At 53.6% G+C, this 15,252-nt stretch overlaps 1 protein-coding gene across 5 annotated transcripts in view; it reads left to right on the top strand.

Moving 5' to 3' along the window:
• RAP1GAP2 (RAP1 GTPase activating protein 2) overlaps positions 1 to 14,711 on the top strand; it is a 192,707-nt gene extending 177,996 nt beyond the window's left edge. For 3 of the 5 annotated variants that reach the window (XM_047832813.1, XM_047832814.1, XM_047832812.1), the window contains 8 exons: positions 480 to 617; positions 2,236 to 2,357; positions 4,720 to 4,833; positions 5,065 to 5,182; positions 5,674 to 5,800; positions 9,048 to 9,124; positions 9,523 to 9,561; positions 10,434 to 14,711. In XM_047832813.1, the coding sequence (XP_047688769.1) occupies positions 480 to 617; positions 2,236 to 2,357; positions 4,720 to 4,833; positions 5,065 to 5,182; positions 5,674 to 5,800; positions 9,048 to 9,124; positions 9,523 to 9,531 (705 nt within the window). In that variant the 3' untranslated portion in view covers positions 9,532 to 9,561; positions 10,434 to 14,711. The remainder of the gene's footprint in view (positions 1 to 479; positions 618 to 2,235; positions 2,358 to 4,719; positions 4,834 to 5,064; positions 5,183 to 5,673; positions 5,801 to 9,047; positions 9,125 to 9,522; positions 9,562 to 10,433) is intronic. The other 2 variants (XR_007146870.1, XM_047832815.1) reach the window with 2 other exon arrangements.
• Positions 14,712 to 15,252: the final 541 nt, after the last annotated feature.

The raw sequence follows: 15,252 nt of genomic DNA, 5'->3' as shown, positions 1-15,252 counted from the left end.
TCAGACCTGACCTCTGCCTCTAAGAAGTGTCCAAGTCGGCTAGGGAAACAAGACGTGTTCCTAAAATTAGGGCAACACTAAAAGACCCAGGGCCTGTGGGAGTGCTCCCTCTGTGTTAACTAGCTGTCCTCACTATGGCCACTTCTCTTGGTTCTGGTTCCAGAACAGCATAGACCTGCCGAGTGGTCTGAGGGAGCATTGTCACCTCCCAGGCCCGTCCCTGTCAAAGGCTTAACGGCCTTGATTTTACCTGTTCCTGTCTGTGCCACGCTGTGACAAGCCCCTGATCATCCTGGGTGTCCCCTCCTGGACCCTTCACTGTTTGCCAATGTGCCCTTTGCTCTTTGGTGGCCCTGAGTGGCCTGAGTGTGCACAAGTGTGCAAAAGCTGAGGGCTCTGTCCACAGACCCCACCAGGAGGGCAGGGGCACCCGGTGGGCTGGGCTCCAACTCTCAGGTCCCTGTCTCTTCTCCCCATAGAGAGCCATCCGTGTGCGTAGCCACTCCATGGAGACCATGGTGAGCAGCCAGAAGAAGCAGCACAGTGGGGGCATCCCCGGCAGCCTCAGTGGGGGCATCTCCCACAACAGCATGGATGTCACCAAGACCACCTTCTCGGTGAGCGCCACAGGCCCCTGGGGCAGCATGCGGTTCCTGGGGAGGGTCCCCCACCCCAGGCCTGTGAAGGATGATGTGTTCACCCAGGCTTGGGCCAGGTGGCCTGAGCAGGGACGGGGCAGATTGAGGCTGTTTGGGGGTGACCCTAGGCCCTGCCTGTGAAATGGAGCCTCCATTTCAGTTTCAGTTTTGGGGCACTTTTCTCTGCCCAGAGGCTGGGGACCCAGGAGGGGTGTCCTTGCTTTGTTATTAATGACGACGGTAGTCACCCTTGGCTTGCTGTGCACCAGGGACTGAACTAACTGATTCATAGACCTTATCTGATCCCTCTAACAGCTCTTAGAGGTAGAAATTGATGTGTTCTCCATTTCGAATTTGAGGAAGGGAGGCCCAGAGGGGTTTAGTCACCTGCCACAGGTCACCTAGTTAAGCTGAAAAGCTGGGGTTTGAATGCGTGTCTCCCTGATCCAAAGTCTTGACTGTTAATCACTGTGTATGCAGTTCCCAAGGAAAGAGCCTGGTGTGTCTGTGGGTTTGGGTCTGGTCTGTTTGCACCAGGGACTGGCCGGGCGAAAGAACCACATAGTTGGTCCTTTTAAAAAGCAAAGGGATAGAGTAGGGTTTTCTTTTCTTTCCTTTTCTTTTTCTGTTTTTTTTTTTTCCCCCAGATAGTTACCCACCATGATACTAAGGACTAGTATTGTAAGTGGTCTTACATAATTCATTTAACTTACCAAATATTTCATACTATTGTCTTGTCCCACCCAGAAGGTCTGTGAAATGAGCAGGGCAGGACAATTATCCCCATTCTGTGGGCGAGGAGACTGGGGCCCAGAGAGTTTGGCTACTCACCCAACGTTGCATAGGACACAAATGGCAGAAGTCGGGGCCTGGATTAGAGGTCTGGAGGGCTCTAAAGGATGACTGCAGTCCCTGCTCCTCAGTCTCCCACCCCTTGCTCCTCCCCCCTGCATGTAGCTGAAGCAGAGTCACATTCTCGGCGGTTCCCTTGGCCCGTGGGTGCCTGTGGATCTGGTTCTGCCGCTCTCATTCTGTCTTGTTACTGAGACACTCAGCTTGGACCCCGTTACTGTGAGGAATGGATGGAGAGTCAGAGCCGTGGGTTCTTGTCCTTGTCCTTATGGTGATTTGCTGTGTGACCCTAGCCCAGTCCCCTCACCCCTAGGCTCCTCAGCTTCCTCACTGGTAAAGCTAGCGGTTGGACCAGGTCATTCCCCGGGCTCTCTCAGCTTCCTGGTTCTCAGTCTGTGACCCCATGAATCATCCTGACCTTCTCAATGTGCTGGGCTCTCCTTATCATGGCCCCGACCCCTTGTTCCTCCAAGAATTGTGGTCTTTGGTGATTATTACCTGGGGCCACAAGGTCTGGCTTAAGAACACAGGAAAATGGGCTGCAAATGGCTTGAGTCTTGGGGTCTCAGCTCCTGTTACATAGATCCTCGCTTTCCCAGCTGTCTTGCTGTTTTGTGGGATCCCCTCCAGACTGGTTGGGGGTTGCACAAGCTATTTGTAGACCAGAGATGGGTGGGGGGTGAAGGGAAGGAGACTGGGGTCTGGGGTGGGCCATGAACACTCATTTTGGTGGTTTCATCGGCAGCCTCCAGTGGCGGCGGCAGCAGCCGTGAAAAACCAGTCGCGGAGCCCCATCAAGCGGCGGTCGGGACTCTTCCCCCGTCTACACACGGGCGCTGAAGGCCAAGGCGATGGCCGGACACGATGGTAACTGTCCAGTGAGGGGTTTGTGGGTCCTTCCACCGCTGCAGCTGCCAGATGGCCAACCTCAGGGAGGGCTTTGCGCTGCTTCGGGAGACGGCTTCCTTCTAACCTTGGTCCCCACTTCAGGCACCTGTCTCACTCTGCTGTGTCCACTGAGGCAGATTTGGCCAGTCTCTGTGTGGGCCCTTCCAGAATTGTCCATGTCGCATTTGGACCCAAACTAGAAATGTTGCTTGGATTCTTTCTTTGCCTCCTTTTCCAAAGCTCACTCAAATGTTCCCTCTTATGGAAGGCTTCCCTGCCAAGACAGTTAATTAACTTTCCTTAGGCTTCTAGAATGTTTTCTGTCTTTTTAAAAGCAGCTCTTATACTGCATGGTATTAACCTGTTCTTGCTCATTGTCTTTCTGATCCTTTAATGGTGAGACCATTTGCCCTTTAATTCAGCAAGTAACATGTCTTGAGTGCTTGCTACATGCTGGGGTCAGTGCTCCAGCAAGAGCTACAGGAGGCACAAACCTGCCTTCCAGAAGCTTACAGTCTTGTGAGGGAAAAGGAGGGATTTAGGTTGTCTGCCTGTCACCCCGAATGGTGACCCCAGGACCCGAGCCTGGGCATGCAGGATGAGGGGTGGGTTTACAGAGGGGGATGAAAAACCCTGTTTGGAACCAGTACATGTGAGAGTCCTTGTGGCCTGCCCAGCAGAGAAGTGCAGAATTCTGAGTGGTCAGGATGAAAGTCTTAAGCTTAGGAGAGAGGCCTTGACCGCAGAAGGGAGTCAAAGATGGATCAATGAATATGGCCACTCAGGGGGGTGTATAGAATGCCTGGGGGACACCAGCATTTAAGGGCAAGGGGAGAAAGGGAGGGAAGATGAGGGAGAGAAAGCCCAGAGGGGAGGGATTCCAGGAGGGAGAGTCCACAGTGTCAATGTGCAGAGAAGCCCTGCACTGTGACCCAAACCCTTGCTTGGGTAGACAATTAGGAGGTCATTAGCAACCTCATTAAAAGGGCATTGAGACATTCATGCTTCTTGGGCGGCTATAATCAAAGAGACACATAATAAGAAGTATTGGAGAGGATATGGAGAAACTAGAATCCCAGGCATTGCTGGTAGGGGTGTAAACTAATGCACCTGCTTTGTAAAATAGCTTGGCAGTTCTTCAGAGAGTTAAACTTGAGGTTATCATCTGACTCGGCCATTCCACTCCTAGGTAGAGACTCCAGAGAAAGAATACACATATCGACATAAAAACCAGCACACAGATGTTCCTGGCTGTTCGTAATAGCTCAAGGTGGATAAATAAAATGTGGTATATCCATCAATGGGATACTTTTTTTTTCAATGAAAAGGAGTTGAACCACTGATACGTGCTACAACTTAGTTAACCTCGAAAAGACTATGCTAAGGGAAAGAAGCCAGTCACAAAACACAACACGTTGTGTGATTCTGTCTCTATGACACGTCTGGAAGAGGCAAATCCATAGAAACAGAAAGTAGATTAGTTGGTCGCCAGGGGCTGGGGGGAGGGGGGGATGGGGAGTGATTAGGAGTGGGTCTGGAGTTGCTTTATGGGGGTCTCAAATGTTCTAAACTTAGATCGTGGTGATGGTTGTACAACTCTGTGAATATGCTAAAAACCACTGAATTACACACTTTAAGTGGGTGTATTGTACGTGGATGGTATCTCAGTAAGGTTGCTGTAAAAATAAAAGTGCATTGAGGACGAGGCCAGCTTGTCCCCAACAGGGGGCGCAGTAGAAATCGTGGGTGTCAGTACATGGTCTTTGTTAAACTACAGGAGAAGGAAGCCCTCGGGCCCTTGGCCGAGAGTAGCCCGTTTACCAAGGTGCCATTCCCAGCATAAAAGGCCACCTTGTCACACGGATCCAGGGAGCTCATATTGTGGTCTGTGTGAAGGGTGTCCCCTGGACTTATGCACGGTGACCCTGCCCACACTGCCAAGGAGTCCACATGCACTGGGTTATTTGCCTGCTGTGGGAGTGGATGTTGTAGACCTCACTCCATCCCGCCTGTGGCCTGTTCTTGACTTAGAGCTCTGCCCAGGTGAGATGGCCAGCAAAAGTGGGGAGTGGACTTGGGCTCAGGAGCATCAGCGAGTTCTCTTGCTTGATAGAGCTTGGCTCATCCAAGAGCCTAGAATAGCCTGATGCAGCAGAAAACCCCACTCTCCGTTGCTGTCTGAGTGGGGCTCAGGGAAGTGGTGGCTGTGCGCTGGTAGGCGTGCTGTGACTCCTCAGGCCCATGGGGCTGAGAGCCTGTTGGCTGTCCTAGGCCTGGGGGTGGGGTGGAGGCTTAGGGGCCAGTCCCATGGCCTCACCCCTCTTCATTCCTGTTTCCTTAGTGACAGTGCATCCAGCAACCCCAAGACCCCGGATGGTGCACACTCTTCTCAAGAGATAAAGTCTGAGGCCTCATCCAATCCCAGCTCTCCGGAAATCTGCCCCAACAAGGAGAAGTAAGAGAGTGAGGGTGGGGGAAGGGCTGACTTTAGCCACTCGGAGCCCTGGAATATGCTCTCTGCTGACAGCCAGCATTTTTGCCTTGAGACTTCTCTGGAAACGTGAAAGGCAACAGGCAGGGGCATGGGGAGGCACTGGCGGGCCAGCTCAGTCTCTGCCAGGTCTGCCCTGCCGGTGAAGGGGGTCTCGCTGAGTGACCGGGGCCTGCCCCACTCCTGTTCCCACAGGCCCTTCATAAAGTTGAAGGAGAACGGCCGAGCCAACATCTCCCGCTCCTCCTCCAGCACCAGCAGCTTCAGCAGCACGGCGGGGGAGGGCGAGGCTATGGAGGAGTGTGACAGCGGGGTAGGTGTACCTCCATCCCGTCCTGGGGAGCAGGGCGGGGTGCCCTGGGCCCAGACAGACCCCCGCTGTATGCATTAAGCTAACTGCTGTGGGAAGAGCCCCTCCCAGGCCCTGTGGGTAAAAGGGAAGGTAGGGAAGCAAGAGGCGGGCCGGTCAGCCGTCTCTGCTCTCTGGGAGCAGTGGCTCGGGGGGGTCTCCGCAGAGTGGCACCGGAGCAGCAGCAGGGGGCCGGAGGCTGCACTGAATGGTGTGTGTCCGTGCCATGGGGCTCCTGGCTGGAGAGGAGAGGGCCGGTGCTCTGTGTGGCCAGGCCATGGGCACTTTGGGGGCAGGGTTAGGGGCGGCAGAAAGAGCAGGTCCAAGTGTGCCAGTGGGAGGCAGTGACCGCCCTGAGCTTGCTGGGGACCTGTGGCAGGCCTGCCATGGCGCGGGTCACCCTGTGGTGCCGCTGAGGACGGAGCTGGCCCTGCTCACCCAGCCTCTCTCCCCAGAGCAGCCAGCCGTCCACAACCTCACCCTTCAAGCAGGAGGTGTTTGTGTACAGCCCGTCCCCGAGCAGCGAAAGCCCCAGCCTGGGGGCGGCCGCCACCCCCATCATCATGAGCCGGAGTCCTACAGGTCAGTGATGTCTGGGCATGTGCACCATGAGGCTGGCAGGGGGAGGGGACAGGGGCTGTGTCCTGACCACTGTTCGTGGGCGTGAGCCCCAGCCACGCTCAGTCAGGCGGTTTCCGCTTCGGCCCCAAAGGGTGAGGCCCTTGAGCTCTGCTAGCCTGCTTCATCTGTTCATCAGCCTTAAGACACCTGTGTTCTTCTTGTCTCCTTACTTGTGGGGAAACTGAGGCTCTGAAAGTGCAGTGATTTTTTTTAGTAGAGAAGTTGGGATTTGAAAGGCGAGGCTTTCTTGCCCCACCCCCGTTACTGATGCCGGGTGCCTCTGCCACGCTGTGACCTTGACAGTGCAAGGTTACGGAGCAGGAGGAGTGTGACAGGCGGAGGGGACCGCACATGGTTCCTTGGGCTGCGGTTCATCTACGGGAAAGGTGTGAGAGGAGACAGCACATAGGGTGCCAGGCTGCGGCTTCCATGGAGACCCTGGCAAGGAGCTGGGTGTCATCCTGCTGGTGAGGGGAGCCTTGGAGGGTCTTAAGTGGAGCAGTGCCTTCTGGACTAGCGAAAGACTGTTTTGGTGGCCGCAGCTGGCCGAGCAGACAGGATTGATGGGGAGTGGGCGCAGAGAGATCAGCAAGGGGTCACAGTGGGCAGTGAGGGGTGGCTGGGCTGTGGATCAGGGGTGTCTGGAGAAATGGGAGAAGGATGTGGGTTCAAGATGCTGATGGCAGAGTCTGTTTGGGATTCTATCTCTCCCTCTCTGCCCCTGCCCCCCTTGTGTTTGCTGTCTTGCTGTCTCGAAATAAATAAATAAACTGAAAAAACAAAAAACCATTAAAAAGAAAAGAACTGTTAACCTCAATGTTTGTTAAATAACAGGAATAAAACAATGGTAAGAGGTTCTCAACCGGGGGGGCACTCTTGCCTCCCCAGAGCATATTTAACGATATTGAGACATTTCTGATTTTCAGGATTGTGGGAGGAGAGTGTGCTGCTAGCATCCAGTGGGTAGAGGTCAGGGATACTACTAAACATCCTACAAAGTACAGGGGCAGCACCCCCCCCCCCCCCCCGCAAAGAATTATCTGGCCCCAAATGTCAATGAGCTGAGGCTGAGAAACGCTAGTCAAGTGATAGAAACACAGAAAGAGCTGGTTCATGCGCTTGCTCTAGTCCTGCCCCCTGTGCCGGGCCACTGCAGAGCCCGGTTCTTATCCTGGTTGTGGCATGGATAGGTCCATCTCTCTGAGCCTCAGTTTCCTCATCTGTAAAGTGGGTAGTAATACAGATACTCTGATTTTTAAAAAAATGACGCTTAATGAAATATTGAAGGAATGAATGAAACAATCTGTAACCAAGCCTGGCTCCTACTTGGTATTAGGTACATATCAAAATAAAGTTTTGAGGGGCGCCTGGGTGGCGCAGTCGGTTGAGTGTCCGACTTCAGCCAGGTCACGATCTCGCGGTCCGTGAGTTCGAGCCCCGCGTCGGGCTCTGGGCTGATGGCTCAGAGCCTGGAGCCTGTTTCCGATTCTGTGTCTCCCTCTCTCTCTGCCCTTCCCCCGTTCATGCTCTGTCTCTCTCTGTCCCAAAAATAAATAAACGTTGAAAAAAAAAATTAAAAAAATAAAGTTTTGAGTAATGGGAGGGTTAGAGAGTGTCTGCCACTTGCTGAAGGTCACCCAGGGCAGAAGGGGACCTCGAATGGGCCTGGTAACTCCATCTCCTCTTATCGTACCACATGGCATGTTGCTCTCAACCCCCTTCCCTGGCGCATTATGTAACCCCAGGGCTACTTCCTACTCCCAGCCTCGCAGAAGTTGTGCTGGGTACCTGCAGGACCAGGGTCAGTTTGCAGAGATCTGGAAACTGTTTTTAACTGTTTGGCTGCGCCTGGGGAGAGACGGGGCCAGGGGGAGGGAGGTGCCCTCGGAGGACCTGACTTCCAGGCTTCTGTGGTCTCAGATGCCCCGACCGTTGGTCATGTCACACCTGGGCTCCCTGGGACCCTGAGAGGGGACTGGCAGGTCACAGTGACAGGTACTCATGGTGCTGGGTGGGACCCCTTGATTCGAAGCACCAGAAATAAGTCAGCAGCCTCTGAGTGGAGGGTACTGACTTGCCGATTCCCTGGGCCAGAGGAAAACCACAAAGCCAAGTGGCCCTCCTGCCAGCAGCATGCTGGGAAATGTTTAACAACTGGCTCTCCTGCTGTACACACACACACACACGTTTACTATAAACTTTACTGATACAGAGGATCTGAAGTACACAATTTATAAATAATAATCTTTATTATAAATCCCATATTCTTACTGATATTTGTCTAACCTTGGTATCTGTAGGCAACTAAAAGTTGCTGATGACCAACAGGTGTAGTTCTGACATGAATGATGATTGATATTTTGTCAGTGACACGTGCAGCCTCTTTGCTGAATCAGATACCAGTTTTCAGATACTGGAAGGGTACGGACTCGGTTTTTGGCGCTGCTTATAATGTAATGGCTACAGACACAATGCATTTGCACATTTAATTGACATTTTTCGCGTTTTCTCAGGGGAAGCCTAGACAACAAAACAACAAGTCAAGCCCTGGTTTTGTAGCATTTGCTGATTTCTGTGGTGTAAATGCTCCTGCCGTGGCTGATCTCAGGCTAGCGGTGAGCTGCGGAGTTGGGAAGGAGCACCAGACAGGCGCCATGGACATAAATAGCCCGAGGAGAGTAGGTCGTAATAAAATGCAGAGAAATAATTGGGAAGCGATGACTTCTGAGTGTTTATTACCTTTTGTAAAAAAATGTTTATTTATTTTGGGGGGGGAGGGGCAGAGAGAGAGGGACACAGAATCCCAAGCAGGCCCCGTGCTGTCAGCGCAGAGCCCCACATGAGGCTCGAGCTCAGGAACAGTGAGATCATGACCTGAGCCGAGACCGAGAGTCTGATGCTTAATCGACTGAGTCACCCAGGTGCCCCTATTTAGTACCTTTGACGAATATAATTTATGGAATTGTAAGCTTATATAGTTTGATTTTTTAAAAAATGACTGGGTTTACCAACTAGCTCGCATTTCTGAAAACTTAAAGAGTTGGCTTTGACAAATTGCTGCAAGTCAGCCGGAGTGCTTGGGGGAGGGAGGAGGCCCTGATCCTGCCCCCACCCCCACCCCCCGGGTGGCACCCCCCGCCCGAGACACACAGCCCCGGTGACCTCTACAGCCTCACGGTCTTTTCACGGACGCTTCTGTTTTTCCTAGATACCAAAAGCAGAAACTCCCCGAGGTCAAACCTGAAATTCCGCTTTGATAAGCTCAGCCATGCCAGCTCTAGTGCGGTAAGAATCCAGGGGGGTGAGGGTAGTGGGCGGAGCCTCCCGCATCCCTCATTCCAACCTCCTCCAAAACTCAGCTGTCCTTTCTGGGGGTCTGGGGAAGGGGGTGCCTCACACATCACAGGGGGTGGAGGAGGAAAACTCTAGTCAGGTCTAGGGGTGACGCTGTGGTCCCCGCATGGTGCAGGCATCAGCCTGGGGGGTGCCAGCCACCTCTGCCACACCTCCTGTGTTAGAGTCACACCCTTGGACACACACCAGGTGTGAGCTGGGAAATGCTGGCTCCTGGGGCCTCATGCCCCTTCCCGAGCTCACCAGGGAGTTGAAAGCTGGGTGCACAGAAGCTGGAGATTATGTTGTCTAGTTATTTAAAACTCTTACATGGGTTTCTCTTGAAACAGGGTCACTAATGTGAAAGAGGATTCCTTCGCTTGTCAAAGGTGGGTCGAGTGTTTGCCCTGCTTTGGCCACGTGGCAAAGTGTGTCCACTCTAAGACCAGGGAACTAGTGGCCTGATAACCTGAGAATGGCCAAAGAGATCCTGACAGCTGGAGAGGGCCGGTCGCTTCTTCCCCGAAGCTTCTGTGATGGGGCGCAGGTCTGGATGCGGAGGATTGCAGGTGGCCTCCGGTGTGGCTGGGGAGAGTTTCCTGATAGGATTGGCCCAGGCTTACCCAGATTGGGCCTCCCTGCCCTGGACGGGGGATTCCGCAATTTGCCCCCCTTGCCTCCCTGTTCTTGGCAGCCTTTCCCTCCTTGTGTCTTTGGCCAGGGCTCTGGGCTGAAATATGTCCCTCCATCATGTTCAGAGGTGCCCTAGCCCCCTAAACACTGTACTGGATGACCCCGGGGAGGACTCCCGTTCCAGCTGTGTGGTTTTCAGCAGAGCGGGGCATGGGTCCAGTTTGACAACACTGAGGCCTGACCTCCTGCTGGTAAAGTTACTGGAGACCCATTTGAATGCCCATTCCTCTTCCTGCCTTGGGGCTCCCGGGACAGGGGGTGTGAGTCACAGCTGGAACCAAGGCGGGGTGGGGGCACAGCTCCTCTCACTTTATATAAACCTGATCTATGAAAAGGCAGAAGGGACCGTGGGAATTCTGATGCTCACCTTTACCCCCCTTCATGTACATCCGATGCCTCTGTTCATCAAGTCCGTGTTTATGCCCAACTTTTCAGGCTGCGTAACCTCCTGTCCCCTTGTGTTTGGCCCATCCTGTCACAAGCACATCAGTGGGCTATAGCCTTGGGTGCACGCTCTCTTCTTCCTTACCCACCATTTGGTCACCATCTCCCTCCTTCTCTCCTCCAGGGAAGCCCCGATTCTGTCTTGGAGAAGGCTCCTGTTCCAGCAGTTTGGGGGTGCCATCCACTACTCTGACCGTCACAGTCCTGCTGCCCCACCGGCCACCTGCCCACCAGACCAGTTATCTGTCCCAGTGTCCCGATCTGGCCACCGTCCTGCCTGTCCCCTTGCCGAGGCACCCTGCAAGCACTTCCCCTTCTCCGGACAAGGCCTCATTCCTCCGGGCTCCCCCTGCACCTGACTGCCCCATGTGATGTGTGTCTGGGTCCTTCGTCATCTTGTTTTGTCCGTAGAGGAAAGAGTCGGGCAAGGGAGGGAATGTGGGTCCTAGGGACTTGGTCACACAGACAGGAGAGGCAGAGAGGGTGGTGAGGTGGGGGGCGGAGGCCACCAGTGGGAAGCCGCACCCGGAGAGGGGCAGCACTGGATGTGACAGGTGCGGTGAATACACGTAGTCGTGGCGGAGGGACCACTTTCCCGGGAACAGAGATTTGTAGCGGCCCTCCAAGGTGTCCTGATCGAAACCAGCTGTGTTGCCCCCACAACCGTGTGCTTTTGTGCTAGAAACTTCTTCCTTGCCCACTTGCTGACATCAGGCCCGGCGCCGCCTCTGTCCCTGCTGCTGTCAGCTGACCGAGACTGAGCTGGACGTGCGTGAGGTGGCACCGTGCTCTTCCTCAGCGGCAGCCTGGTGGCCGTTGCTGTGGGAGAAGCCCCGTGCCTACGTCTCCGCTCGGGGCAGGTGTTTTCCCCAAGAAGGGGCGGGCAGCCCGGAGCGGGAAGGAATTCGGGGAGAGCAAGCTGGCAAGTCGCGCTCTGGGGCCTCGGCTGCGGGGGACCTTGGGGCCGTGGGCTGGGCTGGGTCTCTGCTGGCTGTAGAGGCTCGAGGAAGAGTTACTTCAGCCCACCGCCTGGGGCAGAGCCGGGGAGGCGACATGGGGCACGAGCTGTTAGGCTTGGCCAGGCCCGGGTGTGGGCACAGAATGTAGGTGTGAGGGAAGGGGCGACGTCCTTCTGCAGCTTGTCCTCCTGGCATCTGCGGGGGACCCAGGGCTACCTTGGGGGCTCTTCCCAGCTGCTGTGCCCTCTGGCCATGTTGACGCTTGGTCCCCCAATCTTCTTCAGTCACGACCCTGCAGGCAGTGGTCCCGTTGGTGAGATTTGTACCACCTGGGCCCCCGGGGGGTGCACTTCAGACGCTGCCTGCCCCCTGCCCGCCCGGGCGGAGCCAGCCCACTCTCAGGAGTGGCCCCACACTCGTGCTTCTTGCCCTTCCCTGTCTGCGGTGCGAAAGGTCGTTTCCGCTGACTGGCCCTGCTGGGGGTTAAGGCGGGTGTGAAGTAAAACGAGTAAAACATGGAGTCTGAGGAGCAGAGCCTGGGAGGTGCTACGGCTTCAAGTGCACGTTGGGACACAGGACAGCCAGGGCGACTCAGGCTGGCGTCCTACTTCAATGAGCAGACGACAAGGATTTCTACCAGATGTTCTCTTTGCGGTGGGATCTGGGCCTATTCGCAAGTCAAAGCAGCCCCAAGTCAATGTTCTACTTGTTTTTGACCGATGCCACAATTCCCCTGTCGCTTTTGCCATCAGAGCAAAACCTTGACCCTTCGTCTCTCACTCATGTGGACGTTGTCGGGTCCTGTTTGCAAGCTGGGCGGGCCTCTCCCCTCACACTCTGGGAAATGTGTTTACTTAAAGTACTAGTCCGGTAAAATTTCTTCTAGTGAGAAGGTCAACAAATGTCTGTGTAGCTTTTATTAAAAGTCACTGTAGCGGCACCCGCTGCTGGCACGAGGTCTGCGGATTCTGGCAGCATTTTGTTGGCTGAGTTTCTGAAGGATCTTGGAAGGTCAAGCTGCATTAAAAAAAAAAAAAAAACGATTCCAGGTTCTGGTTTGCTTCTCTGGATAGCTGGTATTTACAGCTGCTTGGTGGTTATGCTGTGTTGTGTTGTGGTCTGGGGGTCCTTTGGAGTTTCCAGGTTGTCCCCACCCTGTCCTACTTGGGAACCTCATGCCCGCCTTCCTCCACTGCTCTGGCTGCTGCTCCCGCAGCCCCCACTGCCTGGGAGGGCTTTGTCCCTGCCTCTGAGCCAGTGGCCAGGAAGGTGGGGCGTGTCCAGGGAAACAGAGGCATAGCCGTGCTCCGTACGAAGCAGGCCTGAGAAGTGGTTCTCTGCCTTCTTATGTTACTAGGGGTACGTTGGACTGGATCCAAAATGTCCTTCCTCTGGGTCCTGTCTTACCTTCTCTAGAAAGCCCATCCTATGGCTTCTAGAGTATACATGACCAGCCCCGCTGAGGTCCTAGGGCTGAGGGGGAGGAGGAGAGGAGGGAATGGGCAGTCTTAACCTCACCCCTGTAGACCGTGGGGCAGGCAGCGTGGGTTCCTGGAGGCTCCTTCCCCCATATTCTCCTGCATCTGCTTGGCCCAAAACTTCCTTTCATTGCTGCGCCCAGTCTTGGGGCTCAAAGATTTGCTCAAGTCTCATTGGTCCCTGTGACCAGACTAATTCTGACGGTGCTCTTGCTGGTATTCGAGGTGCTCTGCTTGTGATCTGGACACAGGAGAGGTGTTTCCTGGACACCTCTCTGCTTCTGGGAACTGCCTGACTCACAGGAGAAATGATATTTGTCAGGCTCTGTAGGGTATCCATTTGCCTCCGCTCAGTTGATGCTTAAAAGCAGAGACAGAAAGAGCTTGAGAGAGAAGATCTTAGCTAGAGTTTCTAATGAATGGAAAATGATGAATGAGTGAAAAATGACTGAAAAACATTCTGTGGTTCAGCCTCGTTGGCATCATCTCCATGTCCCAGCCTTCCGGGTCCCTTTTGACATCTAATCCATCCAGATCATCATCCAGCCGAGAAACCTCAGCCCCCGTGGGGAAGTAACTCGGTGGAGATCACACAACCAGCGAGTGGCAAAGCTGGGATTAGAACCCACGACCCAGGGCCCTTTCGTCTGCTCCACCTACATGGTCCCTTCAACAAGCGGCTGCATTTGCCGGGGCCCTGAGTTTTGGGGGAGCCTTGCTGATGCCTGGGCACTGGTTGGGAGCTGTCAGCAGTCAGGGTGGGGCCTCAGTCTCTGTTCTTTTCATCAGGAGGGATAGTCTCTCAGTTTTTCAGTGAGGGCCCTGGGGTTTTGGATACAGCTTGAGCAGAGAAAACCTGGAGGGCAAGAGATTTTTAGTGGACTTTTCCGGGTAACGTCCATTCTTCAACTGCCCTGTAGGGGTGGGGGCCAGGGCAGAGATGGAGTTAACTAAGGCTCAGTTTCCCCCCCGCCCCCCTTAAGTTAAGGAAAATGGTAGAAGAACACTCTCCTGTTCTCCCCGACCCTTAAACAAAGGTGGTTAATAAAAATGTAGGCTCATGTGACGAGGTGGGATGAGAGCCACCGTCACTTCTTACCCTGGCTGTTTAAAGTGCCAATGCAAACACTACCTTCTTCATTTGATTCTGAGTCAACAGAGACAGGTCGTCGTGGGGGATAGTCAGGGGTCAAGTAGGTGGCTGGCAGGGACCCAGCCGTACAGCCGTGCTTGGGACCCCACGGCTTCTCCCCAGATCTCTAGCTCCCTTTCTCAAAAGTGAGGGTGGGTCAGTGGAGTTTGCCAAGGCTGCGAAGGAGCATTCTATAAGCCCTGATACCTGTTTTTACCACTAGCCCCTTGCCCGCCCCAACCCCACATCTCCTTCCTTTCAGCTGGCCCATCTGCCCCTTTGGGAGGAAGGAGACCACCCGCACTAGGGCCAAGGACAGTGGAGCCCTGCCTAGTGAGAGGCTGTTGGGGCAGTGGCTCTGTCCTGTGCCTTACCAGCCCTGGAGAGAGGGTGTTTGTCTGAAAGACTGGAATTTAAATGCCATCATCTTTGATTTTGTGATATTTCCACTTGGAACGGTCAGTTCCTCCTTCCCACTCCTTAGCATGTATGCCAACTCTCCCCTGTCATGGGCGTTCCCCTCTACGCTCCAGCCCGGGATTGCTGGTGTTCTAGTGTGAAGAGATTCCTTTGTGTGATAGAACCTCAGAAGTGTAGCTTGGAAATGATGATCCATGTGATGATGACTTTTCTTTCTTTCCTCTTCTTGAGGAGGTGATTCGTAGACCCCGACTGCCTATGTAATGTAAATAATGTACATTTAATTTATTGCTATGGTAGCACATTGTATTTGTTAATGTATAAAACAAATTCTAAAAGGTTGACAAATGTATATTTTGTTGCTTAAATGTGTCTTTGCAGAAATTGACAATAAATAACATATTTTGTGTCCATCATTGTTCAGACTTCTTTGCTTGGGGCCCCGAGCCCTGAGCATCGTCATTCATCAGAGCTTGAATACTGGCAGCCCGCGGGGCACATCTGGCCTGTAGATGTATTAGTTTGGCCTGAAACGTGTTTTTAAAATACTTGAATTCGTTGCCAATGTTTAGAAAACAGTTGATGTTTAGACCACAATTAAAATGAGAAAACAAAAAACCCAACCTAGAAATTTCATATAAAATGTAAATTTTCTGCTCATAAAAACCAGTTGTTGGATCTTCCTAGGAGTGCCACAAAATTGGTCAGCACTCCTTAGTGGCTACCCCTTTGGTGAGACCTGAGGCCCTGCAGTCCCCACCATTCTCTATTGTTTACACCTGGAACGTTCCATTCATCCCTGTTTGCTCGGCCCCTGAAGGCATCTGAGTTTGAGACCCCTGCTATCCACTGATTTGTCTCCATTCTGCAGTTTTCTTCCTTCTGCTCACTATTTTTCTACAGTCCCAATTTGCCTCTTCAAGGATTCTTTTATGATTAAATGCCCTCTCTCCT

This window comes from Prionailurus viverrinus, chromosome E1 (genome assembly GCF_022837055.1).
Source record: "Prionailurus viverrinus isolate Anna chromosome E1, UM_Priviv_1.0, whole genome shotgun sequence".
NCBI classification, from domain to species: domain Eukaryota; kingdom Metazoa; phylum Chordata; class Mammalia; order Carnivora; family Felidae; genus Prionailurus; species Prionailurus viverrinus.
Note: the sequence above shows the minus strand (reverse complement) of the source record. Positions and strands in the feature narration are given on the sequence as shown.